Source organism: Gossypium arboreum, chromosome 3 (genome assembly GCF_025698485.1).
Source record: "Gossypium arboreum isolate Shixiya-1 chromosome 3, ASM2569848v2, whole genome shotgun sequence".
Classification (NCBI taxonomy): domain Eukaryota; kingdom Viridiplantae; phylum Streptophyta; class Magnoliopsida; order Malvales; family Malvaceae; genus Gossypium; species Gossypium arboreum.
The window spans coordinates 12,869,354-12,897,338 of NC_069072.1; the positions used below are offsets into that span (position 1 = coordinate 12,869,354).

The 27,985-nt window shown below is 32.7% G+C and overlaps 1 protein-coding gene and 1 pseudogene across 2 annotated transcripts; one reads left to right on the forward strand and one right to left on the reverse strand.

Annotated features, from left to right (window-relative positions):
- The window catches only part of LOC108455149 (mitochondrial outer membrane protein porin of 34 kDa-like), a 28,576-nt pseudogene extending 24,533 nt beyond the window's left edge, over window positions 1-4,043 (forward strand).
- Window positions 4,044-15,094: 11,051 nt separating this feature from the next.
- Window positions 15,095-20,322, reverse strand: LOC108453987 (DEAD-box ATP-dependent RNA helicase 22). 2 transcript variants are annotated; one of them, XM_017752260.2, is made up of 8 exons: window positions 19,776-20,322; window positions 19,049-19,333; window positions 18,761-18,874; window positions 18,217-18,662; window positions 16,730-17,054; window positions 15,685-15,837; window positions 15,369-15,420; window positions 15,095-15,275 (listed from the first exon to the last, which is right to left on the reverse strand). In XM_017752260.2, exons 1-8 carry the CDS (start codon window positions 20,094-20,096, stop codon window positions 15,226-15,228), a joined length of 1,746 nt encoding a protein of 581 aa, XP_017607749.1. In that variant the 5' UTR covers window positions 20,097-20,322; the 3' UTR covers window positions 15,095-15,225. The 2 variants fall into 2 exon arrangements, with proteins under 2 accessions (XP_017607749.1, XP_017607750.1); XM_017752261.2 differs by having other exon boundaries at window positions 15,095-15,272; window positions 19,776-20,317.
- Window positions 20,323-27,985: the final 7,663 nt, after the last annotated feature.

Here is a 27,985-nt window from a genome sequence, read left to right on the forward strand (position 1 = left end):
TTTTATTTTTGCCATACACTTGGCACTCCTTTGGCTTATTTACTTATTTAGTCATTTCAATTTCTTTATCCTATAATTAAACTTTCACACTTCATTCAATTTAATCCTTTTATCTAATTATCCTTTATTTAAGCTAATTTGCTTCATTAAACTTTAATTAATCACTCTCTTAACTTCGTAAATATTTTTAATAAATATTTACAAATCTATTTTTCAGAAACGGAGACCCGAAAATGCACTTTTTTGATAACTGTAAAAATTCGGGTCATTACAACAAATCTCACCCCAAAACAGTTACAGAAATCAGATACATATATTACAGATTAGACATGCTCAGCATGCTTCTATACAGATAACAGACATACATATAGCAGAATAGTCAAATATGCATAAAAATGTCCTATTCAGAGCATACTATCAGAATACCAGATCACATAAGCTAGGGTTTGGTTAGCCCTTACCGACCCTATGGTAGGCCCACAGTTGATCGAAACGACCCGTGCGACCCTTGGGAAAATTTCAAAAATTTGGGCCCATACACCAGATTGGCCTTACCGTGTGGCCCACACGACCTGGCCCCAAATCCACATGCGCGTGTGGCATGCCTGTATGGGCCTACATGCCCAACTTGGCCTAGCTCGTGTGACCTACACAATCACCCTCACAGTACCACACGGCCGTGTTCTCGCACACAGCCAACCACACGAGTGACCATACGCCCTCGTGACATGACAGTGGGCAATTTCGGCGAAAGCCAAAACCTCATTTTTCGCGATTTGGGAACACACCTGGTACAATTCTGGTACGGAAACACTCTCAAGACATACAATACCTAATATTGACAAACCAAACTTACATAGTCAGTCTCAATCCACAATTAAACTGAACCAAAGAAATTCACAGTGATGAATAATCAAGCATTTGACACTTACTAACCTCTTGAGCAATTTCTACTACAATTCTGCTAGAAGAGAACCTCGCCCTACTCGATTTACTACTACTAAAATAAAAATTAAGATTCCAAATGGTAATTTGGAAATCGAAAACTAAAAAGCTCTAGAATCCCACTTACCAACAACCGAGGGAAAACGAAGAAGCAGATTATAGATATTTGACAACCGATCGAAACAAAGGAGAGGGAAACAACAAAAGAAAAGAAAAAACGAAGGAGCAAAGGGAAACAAAACAAAATCGACATCAGTTTTCTTTTCTGGAAAGAGTGAAAAATTTTGAAAACAAAAGAATAAAAATGAAAGATAACTCCTAAATCCCTCAGATTACTCCCCACTACCCACTAACAACCGACTTCTCAGAATCCAACTCCAGCAAAACCCTATCAAACAACCGAGTAAAAATATAACCTCCACGCTCGTGCAAGGATTCGAACACAGGTCCTCTCACATACTAACCTCCTTACCATTTGAACCAGTAGGCTCATTCTGATATGGATTAACAGATAATTTTCTATAAGCCCACTCAACAAGGGTAAGTCTTGGATCAAAAATGAAAAAAATTGCCAAAGTGGAAAATTGAACCCAAAACCTCCCACGCACACCCAAAACACTTAACCACTAAAGCAAATACACAGTTGTATTGAAATGGTAAGTGTTCAAATGAAAATATGTTTGAGCTCATGAAAGGGTGGTAAGGTTTAAAGTTATTTAAAATCCTACTATGCTAGGGATGTTATGTATAAGTGATGTTGTGAATTTATTCACCTTGTGAGTTGTTGAATATAGCTTCATGAATCTTGGGGTATCGATATTGGATTATTCTTGATATGTATAAATTTTATATTTGAAATGAATTGATATGATTAAAGTTTATACGAGCTTACTAATCATTCATTGCTTACGTATTTGTTTTTCTTTACTTTTCAGATTATCAGAAGCTTGATTAGGTTGGAAGCTTGTCAAAGTTATATCACACTATCCATTGGTTTTATTTGTACTTTTGGATGTTTTGATTTTGGTTATAATGGCATGTATAGGTTATTTTGGCTAAATGCTGGCCTATATGTATTTTGTGGAGATTAGCCACTTATTTGGCTTGTGTTTTGGCACATTTTGGTTTGTGCATATTTGCCTTATGTGGTTGATGTGTGGTTTAGTTCATGTATAGTGAAAGGTAAAGTGTTAGCTAAATGTGCATTTCTATATTTGTGTTTTAGTATGCGATGAGTTGATCATGAATCGGTACCTTGATATGTAAGGTATATATAACTAAATATGCTAGTATTTGAAATACATTTTGGCATCAAATGGTATGTTTTGGTAGGTAAGTAACTTGGTTTGAAATAATGCAAATTAGTTTGGTAAACCTTGGGTACAAATATGCATATAAGTTAGTTATACATATGAATATATTGAATACATGAGTACACATGTTATAATCTGTCATCTGAGGTGCCTAAAGACATATTGGTTGTATGTGAAGACATTATATGTGAAAAGCTTGATTTTGGTTTGTTTTAGTGCCTAATTTTGGCTTGTTGATATGCATAATGTTGATTGTAAGCTAACACCAAATTAGGTGATAAATATAGCTTGTAAAATGGCCTATTTTTGTCCACACGGGTAGAGACACGGGCATGTGTCCCCTGTATCTTTTTAAGAATGCAAGTCAATATCCTCACACGGCCTAGCACACGGGTGTGTGGCTTGGCTGTGTGACCCAAGTCAGAGAGCTCACAAGTTTGGACACGGGTTGGGACATAGTTGTGTGCCCCTATTTCGAATACCTAAATGGCCTGAGACACGGGTGTGACTCTTGACCGTGTGAGCCACACCGGCGTGTGTCCTCTGCATCTTTGAAAAACTTTAATATTTTCTAAAAAATTCTCTGAGTATCCGGTTTAGTCCCGACTTGTTTCTAATGTGTATTTTGGGCCTCGATGGCTCACATAAGGGACATTATGCTTGATTTCAATTGATTTCTAATATGAATTCTATATGATGTGAAATATCTATTTATTTGACCTGTAAATTTCGGTAATGCTTCGTAAACTTGTTCCGGTGATGGATACGGGTTAGGGGTGTTATAAACCTGACCTATGGCGAAAATGCTTTTCAATTGAAGGATCTCTTTGGTTTAGTTCATAGTTTCTTTTTTACCTTCTTATATTCCTTTATTGTTGATATATATGTATGCCATCTTTTGTAAGCCTTTTTGAAAATCGTTTTTTGTACTAAAGTACATTATGTTTATAAGCTATTTACCACCATAACAGTTGATAAACCTGTACCTGGGCTAAAGGCAATCTTTGGCTTCAGAGTCCCTGATCAAAGGTCTGGCAAGGTACAAAATTCTATCTCAGATTTCAATTTGTATCTTTCTAAACTTTATTCTTGTTTTGGCTTTTTTCGCAAGAACATGTTACTTAGAATGTGTTTTGAGATGCTGTTGGACATGCCTTTTTTTTTCGCTTTTGTGTATACCATATTGAACTCTAATATTTGCATGAGTATGCTGGGATAAGCTAAAGCATTGGATTGACTGCCAATCCGATAGTTAACTTCTCGGGTGTGCTTTGAACAGATGTTCTTGCACTAGGTACTGATATCTCATTTGACACGAAGACTAGGAATTTCACCAAATGCAATGCGAGATTGGGCTTCACCAATGCAGATTTCATTGCTTCTTTGGCTCTACTTGTGGTTATGTTCTATATACCTATCTACAGCTAAACATTCCAACTGATATAATCTCAAGTTTAATACATTGTTTGTCAATGCATGAATGAAAAGGATAATTCGATTAATGCATCTTACTACCATATCGTGAATCCATTAACCAACACTATTGTTGGTGCTGAGGTGACCCATAGCTTCTCTACCAATGTGAACACCATCACTGTAGGTACACAACATGCATTGGATCCATTAACCACAATCAAGGCACAGATGAACCATGCCGGTAAGGCAAACGTACTCATCCAGCACAAGTGGCACTCGAAATCCCTCTTTACCATTTCTGGAGAGGTGGATACAAAGTCGATTGATAAGAGCCCTAAGGTCGGACTTGCATTGGCACTCAAGCCTTAAGAGCTTAAAAAAAAGCTCATTTTGGTAAGAGTATGGTAGACTTAAAAATAATTTTGAAGTTTCAGTCTGTTGTTGACTTTCATGGTGTTGCCATATTCCTTTTTATGTCAATGATTTTGCATTTTTAAAAAGAATAAAGTGAAAAAAATGTGATAACTATTTTTAGTCATTCCTTGTTTAATTGAGGTGAAGTAACTTTGATTTGCCCCATAATTTTTTTCAGAGGCTCTCTTTGTTTTTTCATGAAATTTGCTAATAAAGGAAAATAAGAGTTATACCTTTTCTTTATTGAGGACAATTTTTGCTTGGTATAGAACTTGGTAACATGTATAGGCATAAAGTCTAACATTGGATCAGCTTGTAAAACTCGGCCATGGAAAGCTTTCATTACTGGTGGTGAGATTGGCTAAAGGTAGAACTATCATGGAGGCTCTTATATTACGAGTCAGATTGTATTTTGATCTCTATTTAAGAAATAGATAAATTAGTACATTTATGTTAAAGTAAAGAGCAAATTGTTTTTTTTTTTATGACACAATTCGGAACGACGTAATTACAAAAGAGGACGAATACTTTAAAGAATTTAGTTTAAAAGTGTTTAGTTTGCTATCAAAAGTACTTTTAATAGATTAAACATTTACTTTAGACATGATGTTATGATATAAAATATTATTGGCTAAAGTAAATGTGATGTTTAAATTCATTAATATTATATATTTTTAGTAAGGATATAAAAGAAAATAATTTATTATTAGCTCATTATTAATATTTTATATATAAAATATAAATTTTAAATATTTTTAACAATTAATATTAATTATTTTAAAAAACAAAAGGAAGATGTAAATAGTAAGAATAAAATGTATATACTTTAAACAAATAAAATTAGATTAAAAATAGTTAAAGATATGAATTTGTTGAATTCAAAAATATTTTTATAGATTTTAAATTCATTAGTAATTAAACTTTTAGAATGTATTTTTGTGTGTCAACTATAATGAATATAACTTGAGAAGCAAATGATTCAAATACTAGTGTATTATTTTAAAATGTACTAAATAAAATATTTTAAATATTTTAATATAATTTTATATAAAATAAAAATCTTTTAATATAATATAATATAATATAATATAATTATATTAAGAATGTTATTTAATTATTTTTTATTAAATCATATTTAATAATAATCTTATTAAACTTTAATAACAATAATCATCATCTAACAAAATTCGCTAAGGGTACTCGGTCATTTTAGCTTTTTTTCTTATGCTATTACAAATCTATTCCATTTAACCAAACACAAAAATACTAGTACAGCTTTATTTCATTCCATTCAACCAAACAATTGAATTACTAATTACAACTCTATTTCATTACAATGAACCAAACGTGCCGTAAATGGCTTAATGATTTTCAATTGTATATGTTCCAATAATGTTATTCTCAAAATGTTGTTGGTTATTATGAATAATCTTGCTAAATGGTTGTATGTTTGATTTTATTATGTTTATAATTGAATTCGAATTATGTTAGCACCACTGAGTAACCATTACTTAGCATACGAATTTGTTTATTTTCGCATGCAAGTATTGGATAAAAGCTATAAAAAACTTTTGGTCAAGAATCCAACTCTCCAACTCAGCTTGGAAACCATTACGTCCTTATTTTGTTTGTATACATGGTTTTGAGGTCATATGACATGTATCTAGGTTGGTAGGCTTGTTGCCTAAGTTAATGATTTGGTACTTTTAGTAGTTGGCCTATAATGTTATAATGGTTGGATTTTATCTTTTGACTATTATTTAAATATGCTTGTTTTTATTAGTCTGATTGTGTGAATTGACTGGTTAAGTGTTGATGATTGAAGGTTATGATTTGGTGATATTTGAATGTGTTTAGATAGATTGATTTGATGATTATGTTTTGAGGCAAATTTTAGGTAAGTTTGGGTTCAATTGATTAAGGCTTTGGATACTTAGAAATGTGTAATTTTGGCTATTTGATCATTAAGTCTCGAGACAGGAAGAACATATCTCAAGATAGTTAGAATAAATTTTACCTTATTGTTCTCCAATGTGCTTAATGTCTTGAGACTTGGCAAGCTAGTCTCAAGACAAGTAGCCTTTGTCTCAAGGCTAAAGTATTTCGAAGCTAAATTAATTTTTCTCTATTTTAGGTCTCGAGATAAGAATCCCTTGTCTCAAGACATCCAAACATCGACGCAAAAATAAGAAAATATGGGAGGGCTAGTCTCGAGACATGAGGGACTTTACCTTGAAACACAACTTCTAGTGTCTCAAACATGTTAGTTTTTAAGCTAGAATTTTCAAAATAAGTTATGGCCTATCTTGAGATGGGGGACCATCTTGAGACAAAACCTTGAATTTTGGCAAATGAGTTTGGGGATTCGTGTCCTAACCCCGGTTTTATCTTAGCATAATCTCGAAATTAGATGAAATAAAATCTTAAACCTTATGAATTCATGTGAATGCTTTTATTAAACGATTGATTTGTTATACTATTGATAAATGTGAATTAAACCTGATAGAATTATATTGTATTAGTCTGAATTGTTTTAGCAACATAATGCGATGTCACACATTTAGATCCAACGATCAGGTCGGGTGTGGGGGTGCCACATCTTTAATTGAGTTGATTTGTCACTCAAAATGGTCAAATAAAGTTAGGAGAATTTGGTTTGAAATTTTCCCTATGAAGGATATTAAGGCGTAAGTTCTTATAGACATTGTTACTCAATGCTCATATTGCATCAAAGTCAACATCAAGCTCATAAAAAGAACTTGCTCCAAGTATCTCCAATGACTACAAAGTATATATTGTGTCCCATTTGTAACAATTACTCGTATATGCTAATAATGCTCATGTTTACACTTATAAAGTAGAGATAGGCAAATAAACCCACTCTAAAATAGTAACAACCAATAAGTGAATCTTCCAAAGAAAAGTGGATATCAAATGTAGATGGTTACTGTGGAAAGACTAGTTTTACCACACACATTTTATTCATGAACCCTTAGGGCAATAAGTGGTGGTATGGGCTGTTCTTTATTGTTATAGACTATTTATAGGGTTTAAAGGTAGGGTTATGTTAGGGGCATTTAATGGGACCTTAACACACATAAGTGGTGGTAGGCTTTACAATTGAGATTCTCTCCCATAATCTTCTCCCCAATCTCAAAGCTTCAAAATTTTTTATCATGCGTATGAAACAAAAATAAACACATTTTGATAAAAATGTTCAATATATTGGTCACTAGGCAGACCGTCATGCCAAAAATGCAAGTTTGGCAAGTTTGCCAACGAATGAATATGCTTCGTGCTTTCTAAAGATAAAAGTATAAATATCTAGGTAAGACCCTCTTTCTCTCACACAGTCTCATTTCTTTGATGTGCCCAAGTTATTTGCTTCCTATATTGTAATGGCATCCTTTACTGAAGCATTAAAGGGCATAATTAAGATCTGATAGCCCCATAATTTATGTTCCTTTTGCGGGAGTCTTGAGTTTTCAAGCTTAACTCTACTTGAAGTGTTGTTCAATAAATTAGAAAAAATAAGAGTTAAATAATTAAGTAATAAAATTTAAGTTATAAACTATGTTTGATATATTACTTAAAATTATGGTACATAATCATATTGTTTGATAAATGCAAATTTTAATTTATAAAAAAAATGTATTCTATATTTTATTCTTGATTTTTAAAAATTTCATCTAATTCTAAATACAATCAAAATTTAAATGTAAAGTCTTTATAGGATGGTATAATGTTAAAAGAAATAAAATTGAATTACATTAATTAAAAATATTCTCTTATAAGTAACTCTTATATACTTATCATTTTCACATTTTTATAAAAAAATTCTATCCCTTTTTTTAAAATTTTGAATTATTATATGCATATAAAAATTAACTTATTAAAATTATTAAATTTTAATTTATTTAATTCTTCATCAGTTATCAAACAAGGTATTAGCCCATTAACAAAACAACTTTAAATTATATTTAAAGTAAAACTAAAAGTACCGATTAATTTGATCCCTTTAATTAATGGATAAAATTAATGAATTTTTTCATAATCGACAATTTTAAATTAAATTAAATTAAACCAGATTAATCAAATTAAACCATTTCACATCGTTAACTTATATATTTACCCTAAATTTGTCTATTTGTATTTAGTTGATATATAATTTTTGAACTTAATTAATCGCTAAACTTGTATTCCATCATATAGTTTAGTAACTCCACACTAATATCGTTAGTTTATGTTAATGTAACATTAATAGTCAATATGATGGTGACAGTGGCGACTTCTCATAATGTCTATATTCATTCTAAACGTGTTTTTCAATAAATTTATATTTAATTTATTTTTATAAAATATCAATTTTTAGGTTATAATTATTTTGAAAAATATATAAATCAAAAGTTCAATATATATATAAATTAAAATTTTATAAAGAGCGTATAATATTTTGAAAATATAAAAATTATAATTTATAATTTAAAATTTACAAAAGAAATAAAATTTATAATATATATAAGCTGAAATTTAAAATATATATAATTATTAAAAAACACTTCTAAAATGAATTTAGACAAATAATTATCTAAATACGTTTAAATCTGGACACCATATGTCCATACTCACTCTTAATGTGAACCTTTTTATACTTTTTTTATTAATTTATATATTTTAAAATTTTCTAAAATTTTATATATATTTTTAATTTAAATATAACATTAATAATAATATCAATAACTTGATATTTTGTACAAAATTAAAATATATAAAATTACTAAAAACACGTAATTTAGACAAATGGTTATCCGATTCAGATGTATCTAGACAATATTGGTTTAATTCATTTTTATTTGAAAAAACAATTTTTTTATTAACTTATATAATTTTAAAGTTTTTTTTATGTTTGACATGTGACATTTTAATAGGCTATTATGTGTCATCACTATATTAATTATCAATGTCTTCTCAACACAAATTAATTGTGTTAGTGTAAATGTACCAAACTGTGTGACAAAATAAGTATCAACAAAGTCCAAATAATATTAATTATCAACTAGATGCAAGCGAACAAGTTCTGGCGTAAAATATATAGTTAACCCTTTCAATTTCAAAGAGCTTTTTCTTTAATTCTTTTGAAGAAAAAATAGTGATTTTTTTTTTTTGGCATAATGAACTTTTTAGCTCTCTAACTTTACCTAAAAAAAATTATTTTAACCATTCATTTAATTTTTCGCCTTTTTTAACTTTTGAAGTTACATTTTTTTTTATCAAATCACCTCAAAATGGATGATAAAGTTAACATTTATTAACTTTATTGACATAACATACATGTGAATTACCATGTGAATTACACATCAACATTTAATTAATTATTTAAAATTTTAAAATATATTTTTATACTTTTTATACTTTCTTAATAATTTTAATGATTTTAATTCTTAAAATAAATTTTATAATTTTTTTAAAATTTAAAATTTTAAAAAATCAATTAAATGATGACATGTCATTCATTTGGCAATCCACTTGTATCCCACGTTAGCAAGGTTAAAATGTTACCCACGTTAGCAAGGTTAAAATGTTAACTTTTTTTATTAAAATTGAGGTGGTTTAACAAAAAAACACAAGTTTAAGAGCTAAAAAAGATAAAAAAATTAATTGGGATGGCTAAATTTTCTTTTTTTTTTTATAAAATTGAAAGGTCAAATAAATTATTGTGTTTTTTTTTAAGTTCAGCGGTAGATTCTGACTTCAATGACATCAAAAGGTGGTTTCTCAATATCCCATGATCATTCTTATGTGATTAAATTATCTCTTATCTAAAGCTATTCAGAACAAAATTAATTTTATGCTTTTGAACCAGAAATGTGCAGAAAATATTTGCAATTTTCCCCATATTATGCATGACCTTATTGTCATGTACTTTATGAATTTTTTTAATCAAAGTTGTACTTGTGAAATATTTAATCTAATATTCTTCCTCAAACCAGGAGAAAGAAGATTTATATCATAGATAGTAATTTAAGAAAGAGAAATGTATTACAAACCAGCGTAGCAACAGACGGAGACACCAAAAACATTTTTTTTTTTTAAAAAAGCATGAAAATCGAAATACCAAGCATTTATGTAGAGAGAGGCTGATCAGGCTCTCTGGTTGAAAACAAAAATTGAAAACATGAAAGCAAGGAGTCCAAGCACCACAGATGGAGATACAACGTGGCTGCTTCTATTGGGCGTGGGCGCCGAGGGCATGACGGAGCCTGGTGGCATTACCATGCCGGGCGGCATTACCATGCCGGGCGGCATGTCCATTTGAGCTGCTATTGCAATGATTAATGCGGCAAAACAGGTTGACCAAACAGTCGCTTTGATCAAAGAACCCATATTAATTAGTGATTGATTGTGATATGAGGTAGGTGGTTCACCATTGCTGACTAATACATTTATATTGGTGAAGGCCTGTTTGTGTCCATGCTGCTTCGTTAAGGTCAAGGACCATGGCAGCTGTTGGGTAGCTTCAATCGTTGAAATCTATTGCCCTAATTTGTCTTTTAACTTTAAGCTTTTCTTATTAAGATAGATAAAACAATGAAAATTTAAAATATATATTATTTTCTCATGTTGCATCTACTATACTATTAAAAAATAATAAAATGATACTTTTTCATTGATGTAAAATAAAAATATTAAAATTAATTTAAAAATAAGACTAATATTTAATACATCATCGATATATAAGTCCTATATACTATATGTAAACCACAATTCATCACAGCTTTGGCCTTTAATTTTATAAAAAAATTATTTTAACCCTTTATTTAATTTTTCATTTTTTTTAGTCTTTAAACTTTTGTTGTTTGTCAAATCACCCCAAAATGGATAGAAATTTTTACATCTGTTAACTTTACTGGCGTGGCATACATGTGGATTGCCACATTAGCAATTATTTAATTTTAAAAAATAAAAAAATTTAAAAATTTAAGAATTATAAAAATATTTTAATTTTTAAAGAATTAATTAATTGCTAACGAGACATACATGTGGAAGCCACATAAACAAAATTAACAAAAGTTAATTATTCTATCTATTTTAGGGTGATTTGATAAATAATGTCAATTTAAGGAGTAAAATAAACGAAAAATTAAATAAAAACTAAAATAATTTATTTTTATAAAATTAAAAGTGCCAAATAAATCATTATTCCAAAATATAAATATTCATACAACCCAACTAAAAAATAGCGAAAAGAGAGAGTTAAAGTGGTAGTAGTAAATTGTCCCCATTATTCTCTACACCTATATGGTATAAATTAGTCACAATATTAAAATTAAACATATGGTAAAGAAGATTTGTATTCAAACATAAACCATCATCATGTTTAATAATATTATTACGTAATATATATTTTTGTTAGATTAGAAGGCAAGAGAAAATATATTAATCAAATTTTCACTCTGAGATTAAACTAATCATGTCTATCATACAGTGAATGCATAGAATTAGTTAACTAATTTACCGGATATTTACCCAAAAGTTTATTATCATAACTACATAAATGAGTCCAGATTATTACCATCTAGTTTCCAATAATTCTGTATTTAAATGATTTAAAGTATAAATTAAATTATTAAAAAAAACTAAATAAACCCGACAGAATTGAACTGAAAAAAATTATTTCAGTTTATTCGATTTTGACATTCTAATCAGTTTTTAATGGTTTAATTGGTTTATTCTATTCTTGAAATCTGCAAATGGATTTACAAAGTTAGAATGGTGAAATGGAATGTTTTAAGGCTTGGATCGTAGGTAAGGGGTACAAGCAACAAGAAGCAACATTCTCTCTTGTCGATTGTTCTGGCTGTTGTGGCATTTGCTGCTATTCACGATTGGCCAATACAATAATGGATGTATATAATGCTTTCTTCCGAGACGATTTAGATGAGGAAGTTTATAGGGTGGGTTTTGGCAATCAGGGGGTCAAGTCCCTATAAGGTTTAAAACAAGCGTCTTGGAAATGGAACTTAAAAGCTCACCAAGTCATTGTTGAAGGCTGGCTATGTAGAGAGTAAATACGATTATTAGGAAAGAAGGAGAAATGGCAGCGACAGCAGCTGAAGTTGGGTGGAATGTTAAGGGAAATTGACAGTCAAGCAGCTCTCCAAATTGCTACAAACTCCGAGATAACTAAGCATACAGAAGTCAATTGTGAGTTTATAAGGGAGATGAAATCAACAAGGAAGGTATCATGTGTACACAACAGAACAGCTTGCTGATCTTATGACCAAAGCACTTGGGGTTCAACAACATGGTTTTCTTTTTTCTCAAGGGGAGTGTTAAAGAGTACATTAGCAACTTGGCTAGTTAGCTAGTAAAAGCAATATATATAAACGATATGGTTTCATTTGTAAGCTAAAGGAGTTGTATTTTTTCCCTATATTCTAATCTTCAGCTGGCTTTGGTTCACCGTTTAACGCCAGTGAGGAGCAGTTGGGCTACCAACCTCACTGGCAACCTGTTTGGTTGAGCATTTTAGTGCAACTAAAATCAATTTTCACCACACTGATATCCCCAAAACCAACTAGAGCTGAAAGTAGTAGTAAGTTCACTGGTGCAGCAGAGGTATTACTGTTATTTATTAATCTACCATTTTATTCTTGAGAGTTTCTTTATCAATCTTATTTTTTTCAGATTTGGCAGCCAAATTTGATCCAAGTATAATGTTACTATTTGCGAAAGTAATATTTATCATTGTTATAAAAGAATATTTAACTATAAAAATTAAAATAATTATCATTTTATTCCATAAATAATTTAAATTGATTATATAATTCATTAAAATATTTATAATAAAATATTGGAAGATAAATTTTAATATTTTATTAAATGAATTTATAAATTCACATATTTTAATAATTTTATATAAGTAAAATAATTTAAAAACTTCTATTATATATCAATTCTAATCTAATGTCCTTAATAGTCATTTTTTATTTCCACCTCACCACTACAGCTGCGTTTGAATCCAAACACACACTCCACCATTGTTTCTAATCTTACCGCTACAGTATCCAATCTCACCACTACAGTAACTAATCTCACAGCGGTCCACCGCTGTTTTTAATCTCACCGGAGGTAAACACACCACCCATCCAAACTAAGCCATCATCAATCTCAACAATATTATCCATACTTTATTAAGTTTGTGTCACAAATTATACTAGCACTATTTCAATTAAAAATTATTAAAATATTCTCTATATAAAGTGATAATATAAAAATATTTTTGTCTTTTTATATTTTTATATTTTTAAATAAAATAATACTATAATAAGGTTTGAACTTTTATCATTATAACTAATTCACTATTTCTTTTATGTGAATTTTAATAAATATATTTATTATTATTTTTTCTCGGATGTACCTTTGATCGAATATATTTTAAGTAACTTGATTATTTTTGTTCCAAACCAAATTATTTTAAAAGATGTTATATCAATAGCCAATTAAAATTTTCCAATTAAATTAATAAATTTGCTTTTAAATTGTTAATTCAATTAAAATTAAATTACACACTCTATTACACCATAGTTGAGTCTCTTAAAATAATCACTTTATGCAAAAAATGTTACTAAAAATAATAAGTGATACCATATCTCACATCAGTTGAATTTCATTTCATTTTTCCTTATAAATCATACAACACTAAAATTTACTTTTTAAAATAATTACATTTTAAGAAAACAAGTGGATGGTTTTAGTGATAATTATGCATTAATATAGATAAAAGTAAAATAATAACTTCGACCGTAGTTTTTTTTCATAGGACAATAAATACACTTTACTCAAATTGACTTATTTATTTATAATTTCACTGTTGAATTAATATCGTGACACAAAATTTAGTTATATATAGATAATTGCACAATAAGTGAATTTTAACATTTTTTTTAAATTTTACTAATGAGTTAATGTAACTAAATTGACACAAAATTTAATCAAAAGTTTTATCTAATATTAAGAGTTTGGTTAAATTAATATCACTTATCGTGATTTTAACTCAATTGTAAAATTATTAAAATTTAATTTTTTTTAAATAATAGATGTTATTTTAAAGATACTTATAACCTTTTATACTTCGATAAATCTAGAAAATACATGAGAATAGTGAAATTTGAACCTCAATCATTATATTTTTACTATCTCAACTTTATAATTTTAATCAAACCCCATTTGATTTTTATATCTATATTTATTACATATAGATACAAATGTATAAATCTTACTAGTTCTGAAGGCCAGAAATATAATTTGAAATTATGGAACTGTCTCCATTACAAGTAAACTGTTTTTCCAATTTCAACATGTAAAGAAGCTTTCATAACTCGGTCTGGCCTAAAACAGACCTTTAGTTTATAAGCCATCAGATTGAGTTGCAAGGACTAGCCGATGCGGATTTTGATGTACATGAATCAACAAAAAGAAACCTCATGCCATCCCCCCCAGGATGAGGCTTCCTACTACCTTGGCACAGTGCAGTTACATGCCGAAACAACAATTGGGGCTTCAATACATTCCAATGCAAGCTATGGTAGATAAGAATGCAATACCCGAAGAAACAAAATTCATAAAAATACAGATGATACTCGCAATTGATCCCTTAACATGTTCGTGGACAAAATTATGGAACTTATGGAATAGAACTAATTAGGAAGGGCCAGCCATATCCATTTCATATAGACCACATCTCCTTCCAGAAAGAACATCCAACTTATCATAAGATGGCATTTGCCTTGCACATTCTTTCCAATGACTTAAGGAAGCTATAACCCTAATTAAGTCCAAGAGTGCGAGACAGGTGAACTTGATGGAAACAAAGTATCTGTCTGCTCCTCTTCTTTTCTTTTCCCTTCTATTTTTTTTTTTTTCTTTTTTTTCATTTTTCAATTTTCTTTGTGTGTGTGTGGGCGCTTGTGTTTGTGCAGAGAGCAAGGAGAGTAGGAGAGCTCTTCAACAATGGGAATGTGTTCTTTAAAATATTTAATACCATACCTTTAAGTAACAAAAAAAAAAAAAATCCTCACTTGGGTGATAATGATACAAGATTAGTGGCTAACTATTGTTCTTTCTGTACCATGTCTTACACCATCAATTCAGCAGTTGATATGTGTCCCGCTTTGTTTGAACCTGCTAAATTTAACAAAAATATCAAAATTTTGAGATACAGTATAAAATCCATAAAGTGGAAATTTTGGCATGTAAAATCCAATCACAAACTCTTACCTCTCTTTTTAAGCTTGTTCCGGAAACTTCTTTTCCTGCTAAATGCTGCTTCCTACAGCCAACAAATAACATTTTAGTCATTGCTCAAGAGAGTGCATGTCATAAACAAGCATACGGAATTTGATTTGTATAACAAGATTTCCTAATCTTTGAATCACTGCCTTATGCATTTATTCAGGATAAGAAAATAAAGAAAAGAAAAAGGAGAGAGAACATTGGAGGAGGGAACCAGAAGAGGATTATCATTTCCATCTGTGATTAAGGAGTGTAGAATTATCAATTTAGCTAAACTTAAAGCGCAAGCTTTTTGAATTACCACAGGCTGACCCAGCTTCCCAGCTGCACGGATAGCATTAACAAGATCTCGGTTGGATTCATTGTAGAGGCTGGTAACAACTCCAAATTGACCAGCCCGTGCTGTACGACCAACCCGATGCAAGAAATCTATGGCAGAAGTGGCAAAGTCTGCCTGAAAGAACGCAATATTTCAGATGATTAGCTCCATAAATTAGATAATTCACTAGTCAACTACTTAATAATATCAGTACTCAATAGTCACTGGTCAACCAACAGCAACAGGAAAAGTTTACTACTTGACACAGATTAGTCCCTACCAATATTTATTTACGTATTTCTCTTCTAATAGGAATGATTTCCTTGTGGTCTATATTATTCCTCAGAGGTGATTGCACAGAGGTATGAAGAAATATAGATGCTTTTTCTTCCTACATTCCATAGTACCAAACTGCTTCAAAACTTATATTTCTAGCGTTGGTTATGCTCGTGTGACATGTATGCATGCCTATTGTTATTTAGATTATTGTTGCATTATCTGGTTCAGCAAATCTGACCAGCTATCTGTTTGTCAGTGTATTGAGAAAAGACTTGGAAAAATAAAGTTGCCCAAGTCAGGATACAGCCAGATCACTCTAACTAGGAACCTGCTTTTCTAAAGCAAAACTTAATCAAGGTGTTACAATCAATAATTTCCTTTAAAGAGAAATGACAATACATTTATGTAGTTATAGTCAATTTTTCATTAAAACCTATATAAGTTTGGTAGAAGGGTGGAAAGGAGAAAGGAAGTGAAACTTTAATCCAAAGTTCAGCTATAAAATAGCAAATGTGGTTACGAATTCTAACTACTACAAAAGGTTTTCCATCAATTTTCCATCCTCCCTACCAAAATAAGCCTTGGTGAAACTATTCTCCAGTCACTTTTACTAGTATTATTGTTACACAATACACAGTTTGTTTAATTCTCCTACTTACATATAAAAGGAGCCACATGTTGCAAGATTATTCATTTATCATGAGCATAATTTTACCTCGATAAAATTGATCTAGTAAAATTGAATCACCTGGATGACATGTGAAACATTTGGAATGTCAACACCACGAGCAGCAGCATCCGTGCACACAAAAATTCCACCTTTTGCTCGGAAATCATCTAAGGACTCGGCACGTTCTGCCAGAGAGAGGCCTGTATGGTAACGGTAACACTCAATCCCAGCCCTCTGCAGTATATTAGCCACTGCTTCAACAGCCTCAACGGTGTTACCAAACACCATGGTTCGGCTAACACCAGCACCATGATCCAATGCTTTTGAGCCAAATTGTTTTACAGCCTCTATTAGTGCATCAACCTGATTGTCAGTTGTGACTTCAATCCATTTCTCCTTCAATCTGAAATTGGAAAAGAACAACAAATCACCAACAAAGCTAAATATTGCATTGAAAATAACGGGAGTTAAGGGATTGAAATGATGATTTGTGACAAAGGCAGATACACAATTAACTCGAGGCATAAAGGAGCTGAAAATCATGCCACAGAACAAACCAAACAAGAAGAGGCTGGATTCTGTAGGGAAAGCTGTTTTTCCAAATGTCAAACTATCAAGATATTGGATCCTCAAATATTAATTGTTTCAGCATTTCAGACAAATTTACAAGTCCTGTCCTGAATCTTTATTATAAGAAACACAATTAAGCACACCATATTTAACCTACTAAATTCAATATGACTAAACTGTTTCAGCATAGACTCCTACATTCCCTAGCTCATTGACAACGCTCGCCAACAGAGTCGGTGCTATCAATGTCTAAATTACGAACCACAACAGATCAACTTATCAAAGAAACATGATCAACTTATCAAAGAAACATACAACTCAGGAGTTTATTTCACCTATATGTCAATTATTTTTATTATCAACATTTCCTTTGTCCAAAGCTGATTAAAAGCATCTTTTTGGCAATCAAGATCCAAGAGTCAGAAGCCCTTAAAGTTTAAAGACATGAACAGACAAAAGGAAATAAATGTTATTTTAAAATGATTATAGTGGCTTCTACACTACGGTTGGGCGTTCGACAGCTGCAGTTTTAATCAGGTAATTTGTGATATATCCTAAATTAGACTTGACAATATTAAACATGATATGAAAAAAATAACTAAACATGACACAAACAAGACAATGAATACACAAATGTTTTAGAGTCTAGATAACAGTTATTAAAGCATCAAAGTTATGTAAATATAAAATACCCTAAATATGATTATGGCACAACAGAATACACAAACACAATGGATACACATTGCCAGGTCTAGCCTAGTTCTCCATGCATAAGAAAAATGATATCACAAATCTCTAAGTTCTTGTTCCTTGGTGATAACAAGCACAGATGATTTTGGAGCAAAACTGATCGACATGAGCAGTGACAAGCTTAAAACAATAAAATATGAATAAGAGATAAATATAACTTGCATCTAAACAATCCTAATAACCATAACTAAATGCAGCACCGTTTATCCATGGAAAGGGGAAAAAATAGTATAAGAATTTAGCACCTAGGGTTGTGTTGATGGAGGTAGCTTCCACTAACCCAGTTGGCATCCGGAAACATCTTTTTCAACACTGCACCAGCAGTTTTCTTTCCGTTAACTGGAAGGGTTGCGGCAACAAATATGTACTGCTTACTTCGTTCATAATTTTTTCTCACTCTCATCCAGTCCTTTCTCTTGACCGTCGAAGTTTGAGTTTCTTCCATCAAGTCCTGAGCATCAACATCACCCTCAGACATTTCCTCAGCTTCTGAGATGGATTCATTTTGCATGTCTTCCTCACCCTCGAAGTCAAAGTGTGACACAGAATCAGAACTCGGTTCTACAGGATTCTCAGATCCAGCTTTATTCACCCGAGACAATAACTTTTCATCAAAACGGAGCATGTGTATAAGACGAATAACATGATTCTCAAAGCCCCCGGAAAGGAGCATATCTGCTTCATCAAAAACCTGCCAATTATTGTAAACACACTTTTTCTTTAGGAAAAAGGCCTTGTAGTTTCCCAAATAACTAAAAGGAATATAAAGTAATGAGTGAGAAAACATACCACATACTTTACAGCACGAATGAAATCTGAACGATGATGTTTTTTGGGGTCTATACTGTTCAAAAGAGCAACTGGCGTTGACACAATAACATCTGGTTCATTCACCGGCCACCCCTGTAGTAAAGGGTCATATTTGTGACCATCAGATTTTATCAATAAAAAAGGAACAATGCCAAATATATACATGCACCTGAAAAAATTTAAAAGCATCCTCTAAGTTCCAATAACATTAAAAACCATGAATACTACCAATGCCAAAGAGATATGTGTTGCTGTTCACAAAAATACCTGTCGACCACACACCGCTGCAACTCTGAGAATTGGTCTACCATCATCGCCTGAAAGATCATTAGCCATTCGAACCACTTGTTCACAGAGCAATACATTTGGGCAAAGAACAATGGAGAAGGTACGTGAAGAAACAGTAGCTTTCTCCAAATCATTGTCCGCATCATGCCGAGCACCATAGAGCTTATCAATTAGAGGAACTAGATAACCATATGTTTTACCACTGCCAGTTTCTGCTGCAATTACTACATCTTTTCCGGAGAGAATAGATGGCATGCAGGCAGCCTATAATGCATAGGGGAAAGTTTTTCAATAAACACCAAAAGCCACCAGTTAAAAGTGAGAAGGTCGAATAGAAATTAAAAAAAAAAAAACCAAAGGTGATAAACTAACTATTGGCCTCAATAAACTAAAACTCCATGTCGAATTCAAATATATTGAGTACTAAATGATATATGCATTTGCTTGTTGTTTTCGGTAATATGTTTAGAATAATAAAATATATAGATGTAAAAAAATTTGTTCTACCCCTTTCAGATTTGCTCTTTAACTCGGTAGCATCAAAATTGATTAAACAAAAACAAATAAGTAAAGAGCCAGGCCAACTCTAAGGTAAATACCAATCATTTTGTTGTTTAAAAAGGCGTTGAACAGCAAAATTAACGAGAAATGGAGCTTAAATCACAAGGAACAGATGTGAATTCATCAAAAGAAGAAGGTAAAGCACCTGAACGAGGGAGGGCCTGTCAAAACCGGCATTGGAGAGAGCTTGAGAGATCCGATCAGATAAGCCTAGAGACTGCCAGGAAACAGTGTCTTCAGCAAAGAAGGTATCCGTCCCAGTGTTCTTTGGAGAAGAGGCGGTAACAACGGCGCTACTGAAGGCCCTGGTTCGGCGGCTGTAGGATTGATTGAGCCAAATTCGGATTCGAGGAGATAGTGCGGAAGTAGAGAGAAAAAAGGAGGGAGTGAAATGAGAGAGGAGCTTTGGGGTAGTGGTTGACAAACTGAAGGAATGGAGCATCGCAGTGGAGAGACGTAAAATCATTGCCACTGTTGAGATAAGCTTTTTCTATTTTTCAGGGGCTTTAAAACTGGCAGGAAGAGAGGAGGAGATCAGGGTTTAGGGTTTAATCCTCTTCACCGCTGCTTAAGCCTTCTGTAGCCTTGTTTATAAGAGCCACAAACTATCTGTTCACTCATAAGTCGGAACTAATGTTAAACCAAAGTACAAAAATTTTAAGAAAATGTGTGTATTTTGGGTAAATTGTGTTACAATGGTAAAGTTCGTAATGCCCGAGGAATCATTAAACTACCATGTCACAGCTGGAAAGCCAGTAGTTATAAGAATTGTACTTTTAGATTCTAGATATTTAAAATACCATGTATTGCTACAATTGAAGCAACATTAAACTCTGGCCTCATAATGGTCACTCTTTTCCCAAATTTCACAATGGTATTGACAGATCCCAACCTCACCAAAAAAACTTTTCATTTTTCATCAATGGCAGATAATATATTAACACGTCCTTCTACTTCTTCTACACCTATCTCTTTACCAGATTTTCCTATGAAATCTCATTCTGCAAAAAAGATTTCCTCTTTGTATGAAATAGAATATCTAAGTGAAAAAGATAAAGTCCAGCCTACAGACCTTCCTACTATAAATCCTTATTCCGCCTATAGAAAATCCGCGTTTTCTCTTGTAAAATCTATCAGAACTTTGATTAAAGGATCTACTAAACAAGTCAGAGAATATGTTCAATCCTCACGGTTTGATAGTTTTCTCATATATGCAGCATCCCCAGAGCAGTTTGTTACCCTCGAAATTCCGGCAGAATTTCCAACAGAATGGAAACGTGCAGAATATACGCACATCCATTTTGGAGCTATACATCTTACTTTAAACTACCATGGCATAGCTAGAAAGCCAGTAGTTGCAAGAATTGCACTTTTAGATTCTAGATATTTAGAATACCAAAATGCATGTATTGCTACAATTGAAGCAACATTAAACTCTAGCCTCGTAATGGTCACTCTTTTCCCAAATTTCACAATGGCATTGGCAGATCCCAACCTCACCAAAGCTTTGAAAGTTCAAATTCAAATAACAGGAGCACCACAGGTTACTTCAGCTATCTCTGCCACCCTTCATTATCAAATTGTCTACAGGATACAAGATTATGCCTTCAATCTCTCAAGGCATGGAACAGATGACTCTTTACTCATTTCAGTGAACACAAATGACCAGCCTCATTGTGTTCATGTTCCGAGACAGATCCCAAAAAAGGAATTGATCAAACTCCTTCTAGAAAAATGGATCACTAGCTATGAAAAACTTCATGAGCATAGCCAACCGATCCAGTCAACTTCAAGTCAAATTACATCCAAGAGGGACGAAATGACTGAAATCAAGTTTGATCATAGTTATCTTCACAGTTCTCAAAATTCCAACATTTTCCCAACCCAGTTGATGATGCAACCAAATGAAAAATCGGCACAACTTTATGATCAAGATGATCCAGACTGTTGCTGTCCGTTGTGTGAACCCGGCCCAAAAAGAAGCCTAATAGAAAGCTTTTCCGCAGATGGAAAACCTTTATATATGTTTAAAGACCCTGTAACTGGACATTGTCCTTGGGCTTTAAACTGTTCCTGTGAATTATGCACAGATGACAGATTGGTCGCTTGGGTTGATAGCATGGACATGACTGCATCAAAACCAGGAAAAAAGAAAAAGAAAAATTCAACTCAGGACGAGTTTTACAAAAGGTAGATGGATGGAGATCCAGACATTGGACCACTTGGAGAGGATAATGGTAAATATGTTTATCTTGTTGATTATTCATCCCACAAATCTTTACCAAATACACAGGTTCCACCTGAGCCTTGTAAACATCCCTCTCCTCATCCTCCAAAATCATCCACTCAGTCTCCCGCAAACATTCCCAAGAAATCAAAACCTTTTCCTCAACCCTGTTACAAGAAAATAAACAAATAAGTTAAGAAGAACCCAGATTTTCTTGTTCCACAAAAACCAATTTCCACTGTGTGTATGATGCAACCTACAGCATTATATAACAAAGATTTCCCACCTCTTGAAGAATACTTTGAAAAGAGTTATATTCATGCACCAAAAATTCCTTCAAAAATTCAGACTGATATTTCGGGTGCACCATCTAAAATAAGTGCTGCAGAAGCTACTCTTAATTGGTAAACAGAAAATGCTATTGCTCAGAATCATGTTCTGAAAAGAATTGACTCAAAGACCTCATCTGTTGAAACCAAGATAGATGACAACACCAAGATGGTCAGAGATCTGATCCAACTTTTACAAAAAAGATTGGACGAAGTAGCAAAGCAACCAGCAGCACCAGGACAAGATTTCTTCTCTCATCTTGCACAAAAAGAGAAAGAAATTCAAAAATTAAAAGATCAAATTAAGACTCTTCAAGAAACAGGGAAAATCCCTGAGTCTACTCATAGAGCAGAAACAATTGAGTTGTTTCCCTCTATCAGACAAAAAGATCCACTCTCAGCAGAAGGAGTACGAATAATCTTTCCAGAAATTCCAAAACGTACTAAACCAAGTACGTATGAAATTTTTCTGGAAATCAAAAAACAAGAAGCAGAAAAGAAGAAAAAGCTTACTGAAGGAGCCAAAACAGAAAGTGAAAGTAAAGCCCATCAAATAGAGAAAAAACTGGGAAAAAGACCAGTCTCAGAGGAGTCTCTACCAAAATTTCCTCCTCCAAAGCAAGTCTCGAAATCTCTGATGATTCAGGAAGAAGATCAAAATCCTTTAACAAAATTTTTAAAGGACTATACAAAATTTTCTATTCCTAAGATCTCAACTGTACAAAACCCAAAATCAAATACTGAAGCTGATTCAAGAGAAAGTTCAGAATCATCAGATGAATCATCTGAAGAGTTTGAATCATCATCAAACGAAAAAACAGAATCAGAAGATGAAGAATTGCAGAAAGCATTCCAAACAACTAAAGTTGAAGAACCAAGTGATGATGAAATGCAAGACATGCCAGAATCATCTTCTGCACATCAGAGACAAATGCCAAAATCTTCCATAGGAAGAACCACTTTCACTATAGATGATTTGCCGCCAGCAAAATGACCAGACAGAATTCAAGAATTTCATTCTTGGTTAGAAACTCGCAAGCTTACTGAAGATAGCAATTACAATATTCTTATGGAGTTTGTCTCCAGATTTACAGGAATGTTGAGAGATTGGTGGAATTCCATCAATCAGCATGACCAAATGCAGTTTCTAGTCCTTCAAGATCTGGCCCAACCAATCAAAATCATACATAAACATTTTGTGGGAAACCCTCAAGATTTGCTGACATTAAAAAGAAGGGAATTCTACAAAAGAAAATGTTGTTCGTATGTCAAGAGAGATTTGGAAAAACATTTCAAAATAATGACCAAGCTATATTGTGCTTTGGGACTAAATCTAAATCTCAAGCCAGATATCCTCTCATCTCTTCCAAATCCAATCCAAGTTGCAATTAATCAAGCCCTTCAGACACAGAACAAAGATGTTCTTCAGATCATTATTAGAGAACTCCAACAAGAAGTCTTTGTTGCTTTAGAAGATATCTGCAACAGAAGAATGATATTCAAAGATTATCTTTATGGTAACAAAAGAATTGATAGAGTCTGCGATGATTCCCACTTGAAGTACAAATGCCCAAAAGATCATTTTGTGTGATTGTCGTACAAAGAAGAAGAAACATTTCAAAAAAATTCTTCTTTTCCAACTTCAAGAAGAAGGGAGAAAGTAAGGCCTCGATGGAGATATCTTAAGAAGAAAAGAAAGTCAACAAAATTTGACCGTTGCTACATCTGTAACCAGAATGGACATTTTTCAAAAAATTGTCCAAAGAAGAAAAAACAAGCCAAAAAGATTGCACAGATAGTAAAACAATCAGGAGTAAAGATTCAAGAAAATAATGATATTGAATCTGTCTGCTTTATTGAAGATGAACCATCAGACAAGACGATTTGTGCCATCTCTGCTTGTGATTCTTCAGAACTAGAATCGGACTATTCAGATATACAGATGATACAAGCTAAAGCTCAGACTGTTGACAGAACCATTGACACAGTCCCAGTTCCTCATGTACCTGTCAAAATCTATTTAGACAAATATAGTAAGCCCATTACTATAATTGCCTTCATAGACACCGGTGCAGCAAAAACCATCATGAACCCAGACGTTTTACCTTCAGAATAGTGGAAACCCCACATAAGGTATTTTGATTCTGCTGCTGATGTTCCTTTTGCTACTCATCTGATTAGCAAACCAATTACTATCCAATTTTTCTCAGGCTGTTGTGTAAAAACCACAGTATTGGGATCAAAACTCCCTGGAAAAGATATTGTAGTAGGCTTTGACCTCTACAAAAAAGCCCAACATCTTAGAATACTCCCTGAAGGAGTAAGATTCAAAAAATTTTTCCAACCCTTTGTTAGAACCCCAAAACTTTTTGTCATCCAACCTGAAAAAATCATTCACATTATCCAGGAATTAAAAGCCCAATTTTGTGCAGAATCTCATTCTGAATTCCTGAATAAATGCTCAAACCCTTTGTGGAAAAACCCAGATTTCTTCGTTAAACTCCCTTTCAAGAAAAATGAAGATATCAATCCAACAAAGGCCAGCAACTAGGAAATGAACCCAGATCATCTGATGCTAGCAGAAAAAAAATGTAAAGAATTATAGCATCAAGATTTGATTGAACCCTCAGATTCTCAATGGGCATGTGAAGCTTTTTATGTAAATAAAAGATCTGAACAGATCAGAGGAAAGCTAAGATTGGTAATTAATTACCAGCCTCTTAATCATTTCCTTCAAGATGACAAATTTCCCCTTCCAAAGAAAGACTTACTCTTCTCAAGTCTAGCCAAAGCAAGAGTTTTCTCTAAGTTTGACCTCAAGGCAGTTTTTTGGTAATTAGGAATTCATCCTGATGACAGACCAAAAACATGATTTTGTATTCCTAATGGACATTTTCAATGGAAAGTTATGCCGTTTGGATTAAAGACAGCTCATTCTCTATTTCAAAAAGCAATGATAAAGATTTTTCATCCTTTGATAGAAAATGCTTTAGTATACATTGATGACATTCTGCTCTACAGCAAAGATGAGGATTCTCATGCACAACTCCTTGAAGAATTCAGATCCTTTATTTTCAAATATGGGATAATGCTGTCAGAAAGAAAGATACAGATCAACAAATCAGAAATTCAGTTTCTCGGAATGGATATCAAAGAAGGAAAATACTCTCCAAGACCACACATTGCTCAAGAACTCCTCAAATTTCCTTCAAAAGATTTTTCTTTCAAGCAGGTCCAACAATTCATTGGGATTGTTAATTATCTTAGAGATTTTATCCCTAAAGTTTTTAAGTATATTAATCCCCTGCAAAAGCTGCTCAAAAAAGACCCTCCTCCATGGTCTTCTTCTCAGACAAAAGCCCTCCAAAAATTGAAGGAAATTACCCAGGATTTGCCTCCACTTCAAATCCCCTCAGATGGAGAAAGAATTCTACAGACAGATGCTAGTGATAAATACTGGGGAGCAATCTTGCTTGAAAAAAGAAATGGCAAAAGACAACTATGTGGATACAAGAGTGGAAGATTCTCAGAAGCAGAAATTCATTACCACTCCACATTCAAAGAGATCCTTGCAGTCAAGAAAGGTATGGCCAAATTCAAATTCCATCTTCTGGGTTATCACTTTCTAGTAGAAATGGATATGTCTTCATTTTCACAAATGCTCAAGTTTAAACAGAAAACTGTCCCTCACCCACAACTCTTAAGATGGGCAGAATGGTATTCTGAATTTAGTTTTGATGTCAGACATATACCAGGAAAGCAAAATGTTTTTACTGATCTACTTTCCAGACCCAAAGAAAATTCAGAAGTCTTCGCCTATAAAAGAATTTTTTGGCCTAGACCAATTATGATGTATCGACCCTATTCTTCATCATCTACCTCTCTTACCCCTTACACTGTCACTCCTAATCTCCACCCTGAAATCCTCCAAAAGTTTTTACTCTTGTAGAAAAGAACTGTTTTCATCAGAAAGTTAGAGACATGATGTTTGAGTATCATATTCAAGTTTTCAAGAATTTTGGGGGACTTATTCTTAAACCTTGGGGTATTCATCCAGATTATCCTTTCATACACCCAATAAGGTTTAGATTTGTTGAACAACCAAATGAATTAAAATGGTTTTTATGGTACTTCACCCATCTCTACCATATTGCCATACAGTTCGACACCCCTGATCTCCTTTATTACTTGAAAAAAGCCATCAGAGGAAACATTGAACCAGAACAACAAAATTTTATTACTTTTCTTAGTTGGTTCCATCCTCTCCCACAATGGCTTCAAATTATTGAGCAACACTGCAATCAAGCAAGAGGCAATTATGGAAGTTATATGATTATAATCTTCTATAAACCTCAATACTTTGTCAAATGTGGAAAAGCAACCCAGCTCAATTCCTTCACTACCTCTTGGATTCATAAATCTCTTGAAAATGAAATCTTCAAAGATAATGTTCAATATAGAGAATTACAAAAGTTTCTCTGCCAGCTCAATAGGATTATTCCATTTGAGATATGGTCACCTCCAGATATTGATGCACCATGGGACACCTGGCCAATGACATACATACCTTATCATGAAGCAGTCTTAAAAGCTCTTCATGAATATCATGAAGGAATCCCTGACCCCACAGAATGGTCTCAAGATTACCCGTGGCAGTACAGTCAAATCAGTCTTGCCAAGGTAGAATTGCACGATGAAAAAGAAAAAAGGAAAAGACGAAGAAATGACCTGCTGTAGTGAAGATTCCATGGATAGTGCTCAGCTTCCCCATTCAAATGCAAACAACTAAAAATCACTTGTCGAGAATCTTGCTTTAAATAAATAAAGTATTTTGCTTTATGTCAAATAATGTCTAATATCAGTCCTGCTTTTACTTTATGTACTATTTACTTTATGCTTTAATGTCTGATGCTTATCCAGAACACTGTTTACTATTTTGTTGTATTACATCTCCTTCAGCTATAAAAGGATGATGTATTCCCATTGTAAAAACCACGAAGAAGTTCTAAATAAAAATCTAGTGTATTTTCTCTACTTATGACTTTCTAAAGATCTTTCCTTTTCTCTAAATCATCTTCCTCTTAGAAAATTTCAGATGAGTTTACAAAGAATTTACAATAAAGTATGCTCTGTGCTTGCCATATAATGGATCCTGCACATCAGAAATATTGAAATTCTGATCAACCATACTTATATTAATGTGGATAGCATATGTCTCTTGAATTAAGGCTTTGTTGCTAAAAGGCAGTGCCTATTGAATAACCCGCGCGGATGAAGGGTTTAAGTTTTGGCATAGCATACCTGCAACAATTCCTTCTTTCTTGCAATCCCTGTGTTTATCCACACCCGTATTGGTATCAGAGCCACCAGGTTCACAAAAACTCATCTTTTGTAATCTAAGTTGGAGATAGATTTGGAGAAAAACTTTTCATTTTTCATCCATGGCAGAAAATATGTTAACACGTACAAGTATTCTTGTTTCGCTAATTACTACTATATTAGATACATCATGGTACGGGATTATTTGGACTACAAGATCAAATCAAATTATAGAACAAGATTTGATAAGTAATAGTCAACAAATTGAAATTCATTTAACAACCGATTTTTTTCTTCCATTTGAATTCAAATTCATTTATTTGATTAATATAGGTACCCGCGTGAGCGGAAGTAGACGAAGCGGAAGCGAGAATGTCGGCTTGAGTAACGCAAACATTAGTGAGAATCCAATGCCCCGAAAACCCAAGGGTTCCTCCGCAAGGTTCGTCCACTGAGGGTGAGTCAAGGCCTAAGATCAGG

Bases quoted from the DNA above. Each gene is read 5' to 3' on its own strand.
- LOC108453987 (XM_017752260.2), bottom strand. From the start codon at position 20,096: ATGATTTTACGTCTCTCCACTGCGATGCTCCATTCCTTCAGTTTGTCA. The intron at 15,421-15,684 runs GTAATTCAAAAA...TGTTGGCTGTAG, and splicing joins GGAAGCTGGGTCAGCCTGTG to GAAGCAGCATTTAGCAGGAA. The intron at 15,276-15,368 runs GTAAGAGTTTGT...TGTTAAATTTAG, and splicing joins GAACAAGCTTAAAAAGAGAG to CAGGTTCAAACAAAGCGGGA.